An 18,430-nucleotide genomic window follows, 5' to 3' on the forward strand; every position below is an offset into this window, starting at 1 on the left:
ATTCAGAGCAAGACAAATCGAGGGTTAGGCTAATCAGCATGGCCCCACGGATTGATTCAACTTGTGAGTCAGGTTGCCTGAATAGGGTTATTGAGGGACTTTATTATGGGTATACAAAGAACTCTAGATTCCACCCCCCTTAAAAAAATAACATGAAAGTAGAATTCTGAAAAGGAAACAGTACTAATGCAGTGCAGATGCCAAATTCAGGAGTCATCATATGGCTTCTCTTCCAGAAAGGAAGTGCTGGTATCCAACAGAAATTGTTGTGTCTGCAGGGCTTCCATTGTGCTAAAATTGCCAACCTTATATCTCCATTTACCTTAACTGAGATTTTACTGGAAGAAAGGCAGCAAAAAACTGATAATGTCGCTCTGTGTATATTATGCCTCTTTTTAAAATTAGGCTTGCATCTGTCAATGAAGCAGACTGGATTATTCATTTCTGCAGAATCATTTTGGATGCAGTCAATATGATGACGTGGAAACTTGGAAGGGAAAGTGAAGGCTGCATTAGTGAAGTTAAGAAATAGCAAGGACAAGAACTTTGGAGTTGGGCATCGAGTAGAATGACTTCTGGAGATGCTGCAGAGAAACAAGAAGCAAAATGTGCACAATGTGACAAAAAAGGTAGTGTGGGGAAAACACACACATTAGAATGTAGACCAAAATACCATGAAGGTCAGATGAATGTTTATTGACTTGACACTAGAAGAATGTTTGGACTAAAGGAAGATCACTGGGTCACAAGGCTATGTTTCTGCCCTATCCTATTGGTTTTCTCATGAAAGGGTGCTCAAGACAGAGAAGTGCAGACATTAGCCACAACCTAATGAATAGAGAGGAAGGTGCCCACTGATCTTATAAGGCTTCACCACACATAGTGTTGTAAACAATTTGAAGGGACAGATCTCTGAAATGCCTAGAGATGAATGAGAACCATCAAAAATGCTACAACAAATAAGAATAGTTAATGTATCCAAATGCTTATCAAACAAGGGCATAGCAGAGGAGATTGGTGAGCTATCTTATGGAGAGAATCTTACTCCATGAGACAATGAGCTTTGCATATGATGAGAATGGCACTCTGAGAAGGATCTGTTAGCATGATCTGAACGCATGGAAGGAAGACCAAAGTAATACATACTGAGCAGAACGTCTAGTCCCAATGATGGGCTTCTTCAGAAATAGAGACTATAGGCTCATTCAGGGCAGATGTTGGCTCCCACATTACTTTCCCCAGTCAACATCTTAAAAGGTGCTTGTTAAGAAGTAGCTGCAAGGAGATGTTTGGCTATGCAAGTCTCAGTTTCTTAGCTTTAAGATGCACAGTTAGGGAGGTCTGACTCTCAACCCATTCCTAAATTTATCAGGAAGGAAATATATAAGGAAGTAATGGGTAAGAAAATGAGAGTTTATCTATTTAGGATAATTTCACATTCTTTTTTAGAGATTACTCAGGGTGGGATGTAATCAACAAAAGAAAAATAAGTGTGGAAAGAGATCAACCAACATAGACATGTACTCCCACTCAGAAAGATCCTGCACTGCTTACTCAGATGTGTTGAAACCGGAACTCCAGGAAACCACATGAGAAAGAAGAGATCCATAAATGCAGATTGCCTACTTATATTGTGCCCTTATGTGCCCTTGCTAGCAAAACCTCATGCGTCCACCCACCCACCCATACATACATTTTTGATTCTGTTGTTCTGCTTTTCACAGACAGAATATTTATATTTATTATTATTAATGAATTTAGAAATGGCTTTCCTGCCATTTACAATAAAAATATCACAATGTATAGAAGAACTAAATATATACACAGCAGTGTAAAATCAAGTCTTAAAATATCAATTTCAATGTACAAAATGGCTGAGTTACAAATCAGGGAAGAATATTCAAAATAAAGATTTTCAGATGCCACCCAGAAGCAAGAATGCTAGCTGCTTGTCTAGTTTCAATAGGAATCTGATTTCAGAGAGCTGGAGCTGCAGCACTAAAAGACTATTTTTGTTTGTTTGTTGCCAGCTACCCCTCTTAACAAGGCCCCATCAGAAGAATACTATTGCCAGGAGGGGTAGATGATGGAAGGTGGTTCCTCAGGTGGCCTGGCCCAAAGCTGTGCAGGGCCTTAAATGCTGGGAGCAAAACCCTGAACAATGGCATTACCTGCAGCTTCCAGACTATTTCCAAGGGAAGCCTCACATGCTACAGTAATCCAATACTGACGTTACCAATGCCTGGACCAAGTCACAGCTATCTTATCAAAACCGGTCATAGCTATCTTAGCAATCAAAGCTGATAAAAGGCACTCTTGGCCACTGAGACAACCTATGCATCAAGCAACAGAGATAGATCTAGAAGCACCTCAAACTGTGTACCTGTTCCTTCAGAGATAGTGCATCCTGTCCTGAGCAGGTAACTGACCTATTGATTGGGCATAGGAACCACTATTCCCCCACACCCCGTCCCCAAGCTACTATTTCCAGACTTTCCTGAAAAGAGGTATTGTCTGTTAAAGCACGCTGGAAATTGCAGCTCTATGAAGGAAACAGGGCCTAAGAAACCTCAGCCCCCTTAAAAACTATTTAAAGAGTTTGTTACTGCTTTAAATGCATAATGCTGATGGGACCTCAATAAACGTCATCCATTAGGGTACCCAAGGTTGATTCAGATCTGAACTCAGAGTCAAATGGGTCTACACAAACAGCCTTGTATATTGCAAGCTGGGATGCCCGGTGGATAATGTATATTGCACCAAGGAATTGGAACACATTGCAAAAACTAATTGGAAGACATTGTGGTGGTTTGTGTGACAGAAACTGCCTGACCAAATTCTGATTGACACTATAGACACCAAATCAAAGAATTTATCCAATTATTCAGGACATACATGTGACAAGATAAGTGGGCTTCCATATCCTGAATGGAACAATTTAAGTCTCGAGTGTCCTAAATAGGATGGGTTGAGGATGACCGGGCCATGCGTAGCCCAAAAAGCCAAAAACACAGTTGGGGAACAACTGCAGGACTGGATGTCAAGCAATAACTTAGAGGAAACAATATATCAAGATAACACCTTATAATAAATCACCAACTCAACTGCTGTTAGCAACTTGGATTTACTTGCAGCTTTCTCTTCTAAGAGTAGCCAGGTGCTGCTTAATTTATGAAAACCGACAAGCTCATGGCCATAGGTGGTCTGGCTCTAGGCTACAGAGCCTCTTAGATTACATTATAGGCCAGAGTAAACACACCTTAAATGACAATATGGAAGATAAGTAGGTAAATTAGAGGTCATTGTTTTATGAGGAGATATCTTACTGATTCCAACATGAAATCCTGTAATGTTCTTCCTATCCAGAAAACCTTACACAGGTTCCCTATACTTTAGCAATATAAATCTCACATTAAAAGAACAAACAATTGAGCAAAATTCTACAAAAACATAGAATACCCTGCTGATCTTATCTGAAGTCAATCAAATATTTTCTTTTGAAAATAGTGCTCAAATGAAATCTGATGCAATTTGCACTAAAGTTCACATAACACACCCTTTAAGTACATACCAGGCTACAGGTCTTTTTCTTCTCCTCCTTACTGATCCCAGCTTATTCCATGGAAGCTAAACATTATCTTAAGTTTAGATAATGGCACACAAATTTCTTGCTAAATCTAGAAAAGTTATCATACTCTAACCATACTGACCAAAATAGTGAATCAGTTAGATTGATTCACCAGATTCACAGTTCATTTGAGCTAATTAAAAAAATTAAATGCTGGATGTAGACTAAGTTATTTTCTGGATTACTTTAGGAACAAGATACACTTCATAAATAAAATTTAGAAATGAGCTATTTATGTGAGCAATCGAAATATTTTGTTCTTTAAAACCATATTCCAGGTTTAGCAAACATTCTAATATTAAAGAACCATCTTTCTGCATCATCCTTCATCCCTCCTTAATTTCTCTGGCACTATCCTGTAGCTAAAGTAAGCACCTTCATCGCACCCTCCTGCTAACTTTGTTGAAACAACTTAATCTCTACTAGAATTAAGACTGGCCGATCCTCCTTCCAGCTCCCCACCCCCACCCCCGGTTGCTTCCACACCCAACTGTTCCCTCTGGCTGAACTTTGCTACTCCCAAGAGCCAGTCCCTGCTCTTCATCTGAATTTCACCCTCCCCTCCCAATTCCTGCCTGGAGTCTTTAGTTTCCTTCCTTCCTGTGCAACTGAAGGGCAATTTCTGTAAGTCTCTCCCCCCCCCCTTCTACCCTCGACCGTCATTCTTCTTTTAGCCAGCTACAGCTTACCACCACTGGAATACTTATAGCATAAATATGTTTTGTTGCAAATGCAGGTTAATGATGATGCTGCTGCTGATTTTACATGTCATTTGCTTCTAAAATTCAAGGACAGAGGGCATTCTGACCGTGAAACGCTGTTTCCAAACTGATTACATCATCTTAAGCCTCCATTCACTACAGTTTCTGCAGTGGAGTCAAAACAAAGATTTGCTGGCTGAGAAGTCACCCCCCCTTTCACAGACACATTGTAAAGGGAGAAAACTCTTCCTATTGGGTGAGCTTTGATCTTTGCAAGGGGCAAGAGGAAGGAAGTACACAACTGCAAGGCTGTGGTAGCACAAGGACCCGCGCCTTTGTTCCCTTGCTGTGCTGCAAGGTTGCAGTGCAACACAAAAAGAGATGTTGCTTAGGCGATTTGGGGACATGCTTCCTTCCGCTTGAGGTCCCTACAAGTGAGGTGATTTATGAAATCAGTTGTAATTAGAAAGATATTAGAATATGTTGGACATATGTTGGACGACAGCTGTCCTTTTACTTCCCCCTGCTCAGAGATACACAGAAGGCAGGTAAAAACGACTGAGTGGCTAAACACCCACAAAAATAACAAAGGTACGCAGAACACCTTTTCTACCAAACAACCCCCTTCACCTCACACACAAAAATATTTTGGTGATACTTTGGCCCAGCTCAACTTGAAACCTTACATTTATGAGAGGCCTGGCTAGAAATGGACTTTTGTATCTTCATAGCGCAGGTATGAAATTATACTGCTAAAAGAGATTACTCAATTTAATAATGGCTATAGGGCACATAGAATCCACCAGCACTTCCTCTCAGAGGACGGATAGAAAGGTTCACCTCAGAGACAGAGTCTTGACATCTGATACCCCCTTTCTGAGGCTGTGGGAATACCTGAAGCTGGTTCATCTCTGACTCAGAGATGTCAGAAAGGGAAAAGAGAAGGATTTCCATAGGCACGTTGAGGGTGTGTGGGAAGAGGCTGGAGAGCAAAGATCCCACAGTTCTTTCCTTCTGACATACCCAACAACAGGAAAACCAACTACACCACACATGCACTTTGCTTCTCTCCCATTGGTATCAATGAGAGACAAAACTGCTTTTAAAATAACAAAAAGAAAAAGATCTGGAAGGGGAAATGGGGGGGGGGGGCACATCCACCATCATCACTACCATCTTCCAACCTGCCAGCAGAAGCCCGGCAAAAGCCTAGGAAGATGTGGTCTGTCTGCCTTTGGTTCTTGCTCTCCCCACCCTCTTGGATCACTCTGCCCATATATATATATATATTACTAGGCTGGAAATTAGCAGGAAATCTGGCAGATAACACATAGCTTGAACTTTCTTTCAGTTAATTCTATTTTGATATTCTTTTGGAACGTTCCTACAGCACCACCAAAAAAACCTGCACAACTCCTGATGCTTTAATCTTCTTAGCTGTGTGAAACTCCACTAAAATTACTGTCATCATCTAACACCCACCTTCCTTATTCTGAGCTATAAAATACATATTTCAAAAAAAGGAAAAAACCTAGAATGACAATAGGGTTTTAGTAGCTTTTGTATAATACTTCTTTCTTAGTTGAGTAATTCAGGATAAAACTTCTGAGACCATCCAGCTGATACCAGTTTAAGAATAGACATGTTTAAAACATGTTTTCTCAGGGAGTATCTAGTAATGATATATGCTTACCTCCCAAATTCATTCCAGCTTGAAGACATTTCTGTAATCGGCAAGCTGGGCAGTTTTTTCTTCGAATCTTATCAATTATACAGTCATTCCGTCCAGCACATAAATAATTGTGTTGCCCTGCATTAACAAAAAGAGAAAAAGAAAAAAGTTATATTCTACTGCATTCAACTGTATAAAGACTTAGAGATGAAAGAAGGGATTTCTCCCTTGTTTGCAATCTACTATTACATCTTTTTAAACACAAACCCTCCAGAGCACCTGATGCAGCACACCACATTAAATCATAAAACAGTTTTTAAAAGAAAAGAGCCCTACAGCACAATACCCAAGAGAGCAGAACAGAATTCATAAATTAAGAGCATAAAATCAGGAAAGTTACTTCTTTATTAAAAACTTCCAAAGAGGTAGTAAAAACTTCCAAAGAGGTAGCAAAAACAGCAGAGACCTTTGTAGCACCATAAAGGCTAATACACATTATATATGTAGTCTAGAGTTCCAGCTTTCACGGACTAGAATTCACTTTATCAAATGCAAAAAAGCATTATTCCGAGTGAACAGGTTTATAAACACAAGGATACAGAGGTCAAACTGTACAAAATGGGGTCAAAATGGCAAAAGACATGCGAAAAGCGTGGCTAGTGAGAGTTCAATTAAAGCTTAAATCAGGGGTGGTGAACTGCTGGCTTGCAGGCTTGATCTAGTCTAGAAAGCCTTCCCTGGTGGCCTGGCAGTCCCTGATCTAATTTTCTGGTGGCGGCACTACCACTGAGGAGGAAAATACAGAGCGCCAGCAGCAGAGGTGGTGCATTTTTTTATCCTCATCCTGGTGCTGGGTCAGGCAGAGAGTTTCAGTTTCTCTGCTTAGTCCAGTGCCACACTGGAGTACAGACTGTGCCCTCACTCATCAGATGAGTGATCTGATAAGCAAAAAGGAAGTGCTGATCCATGAGTGTGAGCGTGCGTCTGTCTGTTTGTTCCCTGCATGTTTTATGTGCCCTCTTCAGCTGATCTAAATGGATCAGCTGAAGACTAGGGGAGTGTCCCTGTGTGTGTTGTGCATGCGTGTGAGAAGAGTCACATCCATGCTGACCAAAGCCTTTCGAAGTTTTACCAAGGGTGATCATGGCCCTCTGGCTTAAATGCATGCAAAATAAGCACAGTAATCATTCACTACAGAAGAAATTGAGGCTAATGGAATCACCCTAATATTATCAGAAAATAAATAAATACCTGTGTTGTTGCTAATCAAGTCCCACCCGCAAAAGGTAAAAGCCCAGTTTACAAAATTCAGCCATATTGCATGCCCTCAACATGTGGTATGCTCCTGCTAGAGCAGGGGTCTGCGACCTTTAAGACAAAAAGAGCCACTTGGACCCGTTTCCGAAGGGAAAAAAACCTGGGAGCCGCAAAACCACTGCGACATTTAAAATAAATATATCTCCGGAGCCGCGATCTGACAGCGGGCGGGAAGGTGACGTCAGGACGGTGTGTGACTAATGCACGCACCGCCCCCATGCGACGTCACAGCCAGTACAGCGCCCGCTACAGTGGGGAGTGTCGGGGCGCACAATGCACCTCCTCCCCTCGCTAGTATCCGCCCCGGAGCCGCGGCAAAGGTGTAAAAGAGCCACATGCGGCTCCGGAGCCGCAGGTTGCAGACCCCTGTGCTAGAGGAATGCAGGTATGAGTTTCTGGTTGTTTCTTCCCTGAAGGAAAACACTGTAGGGTTTGGAGATCCTCCACCATAACAGTATGGGAAGTGATGCAGAAGCAGGTGATGCAGAGGCATCAGCAATACACCCCCACCCTCAAACAGCAGTCTGTGCTGGATCCTTAGTCACTTGCACAAAGGTGCCCATCCATTGGTGCAAGGGACACATGGCGTACAACCCTCTGAATGTACTATGCTTACCAAGGAAAGAAGTTACTGAAGGAGTTATTAGGGAAAAGCAGGAGAGGGCTGTTGTGTTTATATTTGGTTTGGGGGCTTCCCCTAAGCACCTCGTTGGCCACTGCGACAATAGGATACTGAACTGGAAAGGGCTTTTGGTCTGATCCAGCTTGAATGTTCTTATGTTCACATCAGCCAAAGAGGACCCTTTCTTTGCACCAGAACCACAAAGCTGGTCAGGTGCATTATTCAAAGTTTACGGACCAGGTTTTCTCAGATGAGCAATTAAGAACTCTGCTCTTGCTTAAAAGAAACAGTCAGGTTTGGTACCTCGGGTTACAGACACTTCAGGTTACATACACTTCAGGTTACAGACTCCGCTAACCCAGAAATTTTACCTTGGGTTAAGAACTTTGCTTCAGGATGAGAACAGAAATCGTGCTCCAGCGGCACGGCAGCAGCAGGAGGCCCCATTAGCTAAAGTGGTGCTTCACTTTAAGAACAGTTTCAGGTTAAGAATGGACCTCCAGACCTCCAGAACGAATTAAGTACTTAACCCGAGGTACCACTGTACTGTGTTTTTCCCCACAGCTATATGTTTTAGGGGGCAACTTTCAAAAGACTGAATTTAGCTGAACTGTTAAAATGTAACATCCCCTCTACCCATGCACTTTTTATGTTATGTTCATTTTAAAGACACAAAGTAATCAAATCTAACCTTCCAACAGGCCCATGAGAAACTTTGAAACAAGGCTGTTGGGAAGTAGCCTTTCATGTTGCAATAAATCAACAATGAGGCATAGCAGCCTAATTTCCCTGCCTTCCCATCCCTTGCAGCAAAATCCACATCACCCTTGAGTGGACCAAGAAAATGACAACCACAACACAGGCAGTTGCACAACAGCTGATAATCAGGATAAAAATCCACTGCTCCTTATGCTGAGTGGATTGCTTTTCGTATGTATTAATATGGCTTGACAAAATGGCTACAGAATGTAGAGTTTTCAGAGCTAGGATAATGTTTCTGCATATTGTGCTAATTAAGTAATTTGGACTTTGGGAATATATTACCTAGGTCCTAGGACATCCCTTGAATGGGTGTTGTAGAAAGGGGGTTTTATTCTGATGATACCAATGTAGTGAAATATAGTGAAATGATGCCATGCATACCTGTGTGATTTTCCATTTGGGCTTTAAGAAAACTCAGCTCCACAGATTGTTCTTCCTAACTTACAGAGGGATGGAACCAGGGCCAGATTCTTTCTTCACATTCATAAGCTTGCTTCATGCTCATAAATAAACATTATTAACAGCCCCTTGGCTACATTAACTTCACATACTTATTTTGGGTCTCGTTTCACTTCTGAAACTGGCTGTTTTAATTATTTGCCCAGTGGAATGGAATGAAAATATGCTGTGGAAAATCAATGAGGAAAAGGCGACTGGGGGCAGGGAGGACGCATCTCTTGGAAATCTAGCTCTCAAACAGGCCTTTCTCTGTAGTGGAGGGATCTGCCCCTCTCTGCCTTAGCTCAGCGAAGCAGTCTTTACTGCTGCAGAACAAAAATAATATAATTCAGCAGCAGCCTTTCCTTTCGACTCACCCAGCTGCATGTGAAATACAACTTTTCCTGGCAGCTTTCAAGTCAATACCTCACTTACTTAAATCAGTGCTGTTATATCACCGCATGCCTGCAATCTCCTAAGTGGTGAAACATGACTGCTAAATAATATTTCACTTTAACAGTATTAGGTACAACGCAAGCCCATCCTCAGCAAGTGATATGTTTTAAAACACAGAAAGATAGGCACACAGGCATCATGCCATTTCTCTCTTTCAATATTAATACTCATCATTTTTAAAACAAAGCACAATTGACAACATCTGTTGTTTCAAGCTTTTTAAAAAAACCCTCACTGTATTTTACTGGGGGAGGGGGGGAGTCCACAAACTTTTCCATTTTGTGAGATTTTTAAAACTGAGCTATATGTTTCGATTTTAAAATGTTCTCTCTTATACAGTGAACAGATTTTTTTTTCAAAGCAGTTGCCAACTGCCCAGCAACAGCAGCCTATGTTTGCACTCACTATTTTAGGCTACATCACATGTCAATTACATAACCTTGTTTTACTGCTCTTGAACTGGTTGGAACAACCCGGGAAACAGATTAGGGCAGTCCCTCGAAATTCTGCAATGCAAATTCAACTACATGCCCAAATTCCTACCACTTAATAAAATATTACACCTATGTTCAGTTTCTCTCCATAACTGGTTACTTATTATTAGAGCAAACTAAAGCTTGTGATAATTAACTTCCCCAATTCTGTTTAAACCAGTGCATTCTGACTATGCAGTAGCAACAGTAAACTAATAAATAATGGCCTGCATTGCTCAGGTGTATGTACAGTAATTTAATTAATTGTAATTTACAAAAAGTAGATCAAGGGTGTGCCAGAAGCTTGCAAAGTTGGTGTTGTTTTTTTGAGGGGATGGGGAGGGGTTGGGAATTACTGAGTTGCAGCACACAGATTTAAAGGAATCAGAGCCTGCACAGCTGTGTCATGAACAAATGTAAATTTCTAGAGGTCTGTTCAAGAAAAAAAGAGAGGAAAGAATGTTTTAAAATCAAGAAAAAAATAGCAAGATGATGTGATCACACGCACACAACACACACACTCACAAATATCTCTCTGTGTGTATACATGCATGCACACACAAACCGATTTTCATACTCCCATAATTTAAAGTCTGTCTCCATACAATGTATCTTCATAATCAACATTCTCCCTGCACACTGATCATTTTCACTGTGCTAGCATAGAACTCAGTACACTGAGCACTGAACTCTCAGGTCACAGGTAGTCTAATTCAAGGTTAACCCATTTATTCTTTTCCCAGCTTTGTCACACCACCTTCCATTTATTCTTTTCCCAGCTTTGTCACACCACCTTCCATTTATTCTTTTCCCAGCTTTGTCACACCACCTTCCATGTATTCTCTGCTACATTTCTCTGCTATTGGATTAACCTCTCTTGGAATTATCAGCCATTTGCTTTCCACTCCTGTCCTGAGAAGCCATCCTTTTCTGGTGAGATGCTTAGTCTCCTGTTCCAAAGATGTCTTAAGACTGCTGATTTACCTTCAGGGGGCCCTGATCCTGCCTGGGATGCAGGTGCCTCTGCCACCCAGCTCCAGAGTGACAGATTATCATCGCGACCACGGCATTCCTAAACAAAAGCCCACCTGGTATTGTAGAAGGAAATTACACCCATAAGCATTAGTTATTTTTATAAACAAAGGGGAGCATCAGCAACAATATGGCCATAACCAGAAACAACTTCATGTTGCTAAACAAGCTAAAGAGAGAATTAAATCAAGAGGCCTGAGGACCCTAGAGAAAATACATGACACAGTGTACCTGAGGATTATTTCATTGCATATTTTAACCACCAACATTAATGATTAAAGGTTTTAATGTTTTAATGGGATTGTTTTATGGTGTATTTTATAATGTGTAATTTTAAAAAATATTTTGTAAATCACTTAAAAGACTATTTTGGCATTAAGCGGTAAATTAATTAACCAACCAACAACTACACCTATTTTGAGTCATCAAGGCACAAGGTTCACATCATCTGAATAAACACGCCAGGCTCCAAAAACCTGAACCCTCACACAGTGCCTCATGCACCTATGCTCACAAGTTAATTCCAGAGTGTGTATACGTATGCAACTTTAATATACTTTCCCCCTGCATTAAAACCATGTGATAATATTCCCCCCGTTCAGTTCAATCAACTACTTTGTCACTCCTTTTAAGGTTATTTTCTTTCTAAAATGGTTGAGCACAATTTACCTAGGGCTTGCACAAGTTTCTGGTGGATTATACCATTTATTTCATCTTTCTTTGCTGACCTAGATTGCTTCTACTACTTATTTTATCTTCAGTGTTCTTTCTCCTTTTTTTATCCATTATCTCTGCTTCTCTCTTATTCTAACTTTCGCTTTAGTCTGAATATCTCTGCTGTTTCCTCCTTCCATATCGTGGCTTCTATTATTTTGCTGACTAAATGGAACTATTCTCAAGTAAGTGGACTGGGAACTGCAGCCAAAGTATCTTTATCAACGATGGAGAGATCAGTTGTTCATTACAGTACTTTAATTCCCCGTTTCATAATTTTTTCTACTCTTCACCTTTCTGTTGAAGCACATGTTAAAATAACACAATTAAAAGGAGAAAAGCAAATGTTTAAGCAAGGCATGAAAGGAATATGGCTCATTTTCCCAAGTAAATTAGATATTTCATAATAATTAGTATGCACATTGACTTCACATCTTCAGTCTTCCAACTCTCTATACCATCTAGAGTTTCCACTTTCATTTTCAGAAACAATCTTCTCCCCAAGATACTATTTCTGCAAATATTCTTTTATAAAGCGGCATTGTCTAATATTACTACAAAGTGGTTTAACGTTATATTATCTGGCTTCTTTTCTAATTGCATCCCAAGAGCGGTTCAAAAGTGTACACTCGCAACGTTGGTGTAGCATCTCTACAAAGAGTATTAAGATAGGGAGGTCTTTCCCACCTTAGTTCTATGTGTACATACACACAGAGGTACATATACAGGCAGAACAAGAGACCATCAGGCATATTCATTCATTCATTCAATAAAATTTATACAGCTGGAGATGACAAGGACTGAACCTGGGACCGTCTGCATGCAAAGCAGATGTTCTACCATTGAGCTACAGCTCTTCCTATTGATGAAGGGAAATACAAATGCATAAAACAAGCAAATAAATAATAAGCACTGGGAGACATATGCACATTTCCAATATGCCCATCCAGCTCTCTTTCACCATGTTCTAAGCATGAATAAAATGTCCCGGACAAAGAGGACGAGCTCTATAGGGTTCAACCATCACTGGCTCAAAACCCTTAGTCCCATAGATCTCTCCTATTTAGAAAGATGCACCAACCACTTGAATCAAATTCTATTTTGAATTTAGTTATTGCAAGAAAAAATGACACATAAATTACACCTATCTAAGGTACAGAAACATGCTGATCATTTCTATTCAGTATGGTGGGATTTTATTTCATATAATTTTGTTTTCACAGAGAAACATATGTAATGAGAACACCAGGCAAGCCTCCTTGGAGAAAGCATTCCACAAACAGCGAATCATCACAGAAATGGCCCGTTCTCATGTTGCCATGCTTCAGACCTCTTGTGAAGCGGGCACATGAAGAAGGGTCTCAGATGATGAGCGCAGGGCCCAGGGCAGGCAATATGAGGAGGGGCTGTCCTTGAGGTATTGCGGCCCTGAACTGCTTAAGGCTTTATAGGTCAAAACGGGTGCTCTGAATTAGGCCTGGAAGCGAATTGGCAGCCAGTGCAAAAAAAAAAAAAAAGCCTCAATTAAATGGGTACCTAAGTAATTATGCATATAAGCAAGGAAGTTCAGTACTTCAGATCTCCGATATGGTTAATATATTGAAACTCACAATACTACACAACCACTTTACACTAATTAACACTCCTGTGTGCTTTAGAAGATGTAACATAGCTTTATCTATTCCCACTGGGAAGATGTGAAAACCAATGAGAGGCAGTATGCTAGGAAGGGGGGGCACTGTTTCCCTCCATTACATTCAGCAAAAGGAACCAATAACTTAACATGCTTTCATAGGGCCAGCATATGTTGGACTTTATAGATTCACGTATCTTTTATCTTTAGTGGATATTCCTATTTCTTTTCTTCTTTGCCTGCCCCTGCCCTGTTGCCTCCATCACCTCTTCCCATAGACAAGTTCAAATGTGCCTGTGAAGCTCAAAATGCTTGTGCACTTTCAGCTACAAAGATTTTTCCTATATTCCCTTCAAAAGGGACGCGAAGGAAGAAAGCAGGCGATACTCTGAGCTAAATGAACAGAACTGCTAGAATAATCTGTACAAATACTGAAGGAGAGGCCATTTATGTTAACAGTGAATGTTTGATAAACAGGATGTGTTAAACTTTAACAAAACAAAATAAGAAATTTTCAATTAAAAGGCATTGCCTCTCCTGCTTTATCTTTCATAGATCATACTGCCCATTCCATTATCAGATTACAACAAACACATGATTGTTCTATATCTCTGTTCTAATATGTATTTGCCCCCTTCTTCCTTCCTTTGCTCCCTCCCTCCTATTTTCTACAATTATGCTGTTACAGTATTCTCAGCAGGCCTTGTAGATGTTTTTCCTTCTTTTGCATGTGTCTTTCAACATGCTCCAAATATTCATTTCCCCTCTGTTTCTTTTGTGTAGATTATGAAACAATTATACCTAAACAGTGCCACTAAAATACTCCAGTAAATCCGTCTATCTGCTGATCTAGTGATTTAAGATGGATGATTTTTTACAGGTTGCCAATAATGTAATAATTGGAGGCACATCAACTATATTGGGGGTTCAAAATGCATATAAAAAAGGAAGCCTTCTTATGCTGAAGGTGACTTTCAAAGCATGTCTTTAACTTTGCTTCAAGTCCTAATGAGGCCTAAAAAAGGACTCTGTTTATTTAGGGTAACTTTATCAGGAAGATAAATGCTGGTTTTATCTTGTTCCTTTGGATGGTTCAAGAGATACAGGAAGTTATTTGTAGTGTTTCTAGCATACATTCGTCAGACCATTTAAATTTTAGAAGTCTACACTGAATTCCAAAATGGAAGGTCTATTTGCAATTCAACAGCAGCTCTATCACGGTGGCCTCCATGTATTTCATAGGCTGCCTCCATAGATACAGGTGCATTGGATGAGCTCCACCGCAATGGGATTTTTTAAATGGATGGAAGAACTTTTGTTGCACCCAAGAAATGCATCTTGCTTTGAGAAGAAGAAGAGTTTGGATTTGATATCCCGCCTTTCACTCCCCTTCAGGAGTCTCAAAGCGGCTAACAATCTCCTTTCCCTTCCTCCCCCACAACAAACACTCTGTGAGGTGAGTGGGGCTGAGAGACTTCAAAGAAGTGTGACTAGCCCAAGGTCACCCAGCAGCTGCATGTGGAGGAGCGGAGACGCGAACCCGGTTACCCAGATTACGTGACTACCGCTCTTAACCACTACACCACACTGGCTATTTGAGGCAAATAGGGAGCTTCTTGTGAGTGAACACTGTGAGTGAGCACAGAAGTAACGGGGTGGAGAAGGAAGGTTTGAATTCAACAACATAATTCAGCAGACTTAATGATGAAACTCAACAGAACAAAATGGGAAAGCAAAGCGAAGTTTGGTATTCAGGGCCTCATTTCAAGAGTGCTTGATGTTTAACATCATATAGAAAAGGTCACACTCTTTGGACAAGTATGTTCAGTAGGACTACCACCCTGAGCTTCCTTTCTCATCACCACCAGAAGCATATACTGAAAGAGGAGGAAACAACAATTTACCATAGTCTATCTTAGAGTGGTCCAATTTTTCATACCAATTTGATCGCAAGAATATTTTGACATGGAACCCATGGGTTTCACACTGCCTTGTTGCATGGGGGGCAGGGAGTGAGACCCAAATTTGGCACCCACCCACCCTAGCTCTCATGCTGCTTTCCCAAAGCTGGGTAAGCGAGGCACAGGGCTTTGGAAAGGAGGTGTGAGTCTCTGGCAGGGTCCAAGAGCCCTCCCACATCCTTCTGAAAGCAAGAAAATCACTACAAAACTTTGGGAAGGCAGTGTGAGGACTGGCGGGGGGCATGTCAAATGTTGCCGAGGGCCACCCAAAAAGGCCTTGAGGGCCGCATGCTGCCCTTGGCCCATGCATTGGATCACCTTGGTCTATCTATTATGAATGCAAAAGAGTAGACCCCTTCACCAGTTTTATCCTTGTAGGAAACAAATATTTGCCATAATCCTAGTAGCACAGGGGAAAGTGGGGGAAGACGAGCTTACATATTTGATTTTGTGATTGCACTTTACTTGATGGAGTGGGATGGGGGGATTTGGGTTCATTGTTATCAGTGAAAACTTTTTCAATAAAATGGCTGAGGGGAAAAATGTTAGTATGTTTAGTTATCGCAAGCATGTGCTATTGTAATTCATATCAGACAAAGAGACTCCTGCATGATCCCAGCTTTCCCCATTCACTTCAGTGTCACACAGAGCTGTGTGTGTACAACAGAGGTTGCATGTGGACCCACTCCTGAGAATGAAGTGAATGGAAAGGTATTGGTTAAGACACTGGAACTCTCCAGCCCAAGCATGTTACCAGCATTAGAGCCTTGGGGCCTACCAGCTTCAGGGGACCTGACTTGCAGTTTCGACAAAAAATGTCAGGACCACAAAATCATTAACTTATGTAAGAACATAAGGAGAACCTTCTGGATGGGGCCAGTGACCCACCTAGTTCAGCATCCTGTTCTCACAGTGGCCAAACAGATGCTTATGGGGAGCCAAGATGCAGGACCCGAGCACAAGAGCACAGTCCCCTCCCTTGGTTTCTAGCAACTGGTATTCTGAAGCCTAAAGTGAAGGGTTCTGCTGTGGCAACACCACAATCCTCTTTTTAAACATGCATTTTTAAATATTCCATAAAATCGGGGCCAGATTTAGGTTTGAGGAGGCCCTAAGCTACTGAAGATTATGGGGCCCTTTATGTCCAGCTGTCTTTTGTCAACAACAAATTGTCACTGTTTTTTGTGCTGCATATATGCTATATGGTAATTTATGGACCTAATAGGTATCTAAAGCAATTTGCACATGTTGCCATGCAACCAGTCCATGCAGAATGTAGGCACCCTATATATAGAAATGAGCAAACCAGGCTAGCAGGTGGGGCCCATTACTTACATCACAAAAGCCTACACAACACAAAATAAAACACTGTTGCTGTATGTAGGTTTTATTTTATTTGTTTTTTATCTTATATTTTGGAAATGTACATCCAGGTTTTTTTCCTTTAAATTTTTTTGGGGCCCCCAAGAGAGTGGGGCCCTAAGCTATAGCTTGTTTAGCTTATACGTAAATCCGGCACTGCATTAAAATGCATTCTGATTTAAAATATGGTGGTAATCAAGAATTTCTCTTAGTATGGCTGTGAACCAGATAAAATTAGCTAAGTAAGAGGTGTGTTTGAAAATGCCACATGCACTAAATCAAACAAAAATTAGAGCAAATGAATTTAGCGTGCTAAAAAGGTTTTTCCACTTTAGTAAGTAGATTATAATGAAACGTAGTAAAATATTTCATATAACTGATTAGTATGTTCCCACTTATGTACACTCTTGAAGCAGTGTGAGGTTCTCAAAGCTGGAAAGTAGCCAAAACCAACATTGCAGGGGCGGGGGCGGGGAGAGACATGACACACTTTAAAAGGCATCATTTCTGTGGTGGAGTTTTGTAGGGTTTTTAAAAAATAAATAAATCACAGTTTCTAATGCTTATAAAATGAAGAGCCCCAAATCCAGAAAGGTCAATTGTAGCATATTGCACATAGAGAAACAGAATGAAATTGTTTTTCTACAATACTGCACAGAGATGATTGCAGTACTTAAAGTATTCCTATGCAAATGCACTAAAGCAGGTGAGCAAGGGAAAGTGAGGAATCAAAGTTATTCTATTTGCAAATGAAGTCAGTCACTTTCTATCACTTGGAATGCCATTATCCTAAGAAAGAAAGTATGTTTAGCATGTTGTTATGTCTGGGGTGCCACATAAGCCTCCAGGGTATGGCTCATATCACTGCAATGCCTTACACAGTTCTGGCATTAAGTAAATATTAAACAGCAGTACTTGCATATGTAATTACTCATTGCCTTTCTACTATTTCCATACAAGCAATATATGCTTAAAGGTAAAGGTAAAGGGACCCCTGAACATTAGGTCCAGTCGTGACCGACTCTGGGGTTGCAGCACTCATCTCGCTTTATTGGCCAGCATGACTAAGCTGCTTCTTGCGAACCAGAGCAGCACACGGAAATGCTGTTTACCTTCCCGCTGGAGCGGTACCTATTTATCTACTTGCACTTTGATGTGCTTTCGAACTGCTAGGTTGGCAGGAGCAGGGACTGAGCATTGGGAGCTCACCCTGTCGCAGGGATCTGAACCGACAACCTTCTGATCAGCAAGTCCTAGGCTCTGTGATTTAACCCACAGCGTCCCTACTATATATATATGCTTAGACCAGCAGGAAAACAACCTCAAAGAAAGAAGTGAGCATTTTTACTAAAAATTTTGTCTTCATTTTAATTCATTTATTTGTCATCATCAGTCCTAGATAATTCCCCCCAACACAGGCATGCTTATCGCAGCTCAAGAGTGTGTTCAGTTTCTTAGACTAAATAATAACGTTCTACAGGCTGCTCTTAGTTTTTCTGTTTGCCAAGTATTGTTGAAACAACAGAAGATGCAGGAAACGTATGGAACAACAATCACATTCCAATTCTTTGGCTCCACTCCTTATGCCAACACAAAAACCCCACCGCATCACCGAATTTTTAATAACCCCTAAAATACGGTGCCAAACTCAAATCGTGC

General features: G+C 40.9%; 1 protein-coding gene across 22 annotated transcripts in view; it reads right to left on the bottom strand.

The window, feature by feature from the left end:
- The window catches only part of NR3C2 (nuclear receptor subfamily 3 group C member 2), a 136,912-nt gene that overhangs the window by 27,164 nt on the left and 91,318 nt on the right, over window positions 1-18,430 (bottom strand). For all 22 annotated transcript variants that reach the window (XM_083519929.1, XM_083519920.1, XM_083519921.1 and 19 more), the window contains one exon: window positions 6,023-6,139. In XM_083519929.1, coding sequence (XP_083376055.1) covers window positions 6,023-6,139 — 117 coding nt within the window. The remainder of the gene's footprint in view (window positions 1-6,022; window positions 6,140-18,430) is intronic.

Source organism: Podarcis liolepis, assembly GCF_965112155.1.
Source record: "Podarcis liolepis genome assembly, chromosome: 9".
NCBI lineage: Eukaryota > Metazoa > Chordata > Lepidosauria > Squamata > Lacertidae > Podarcis > Podarcis liolepis.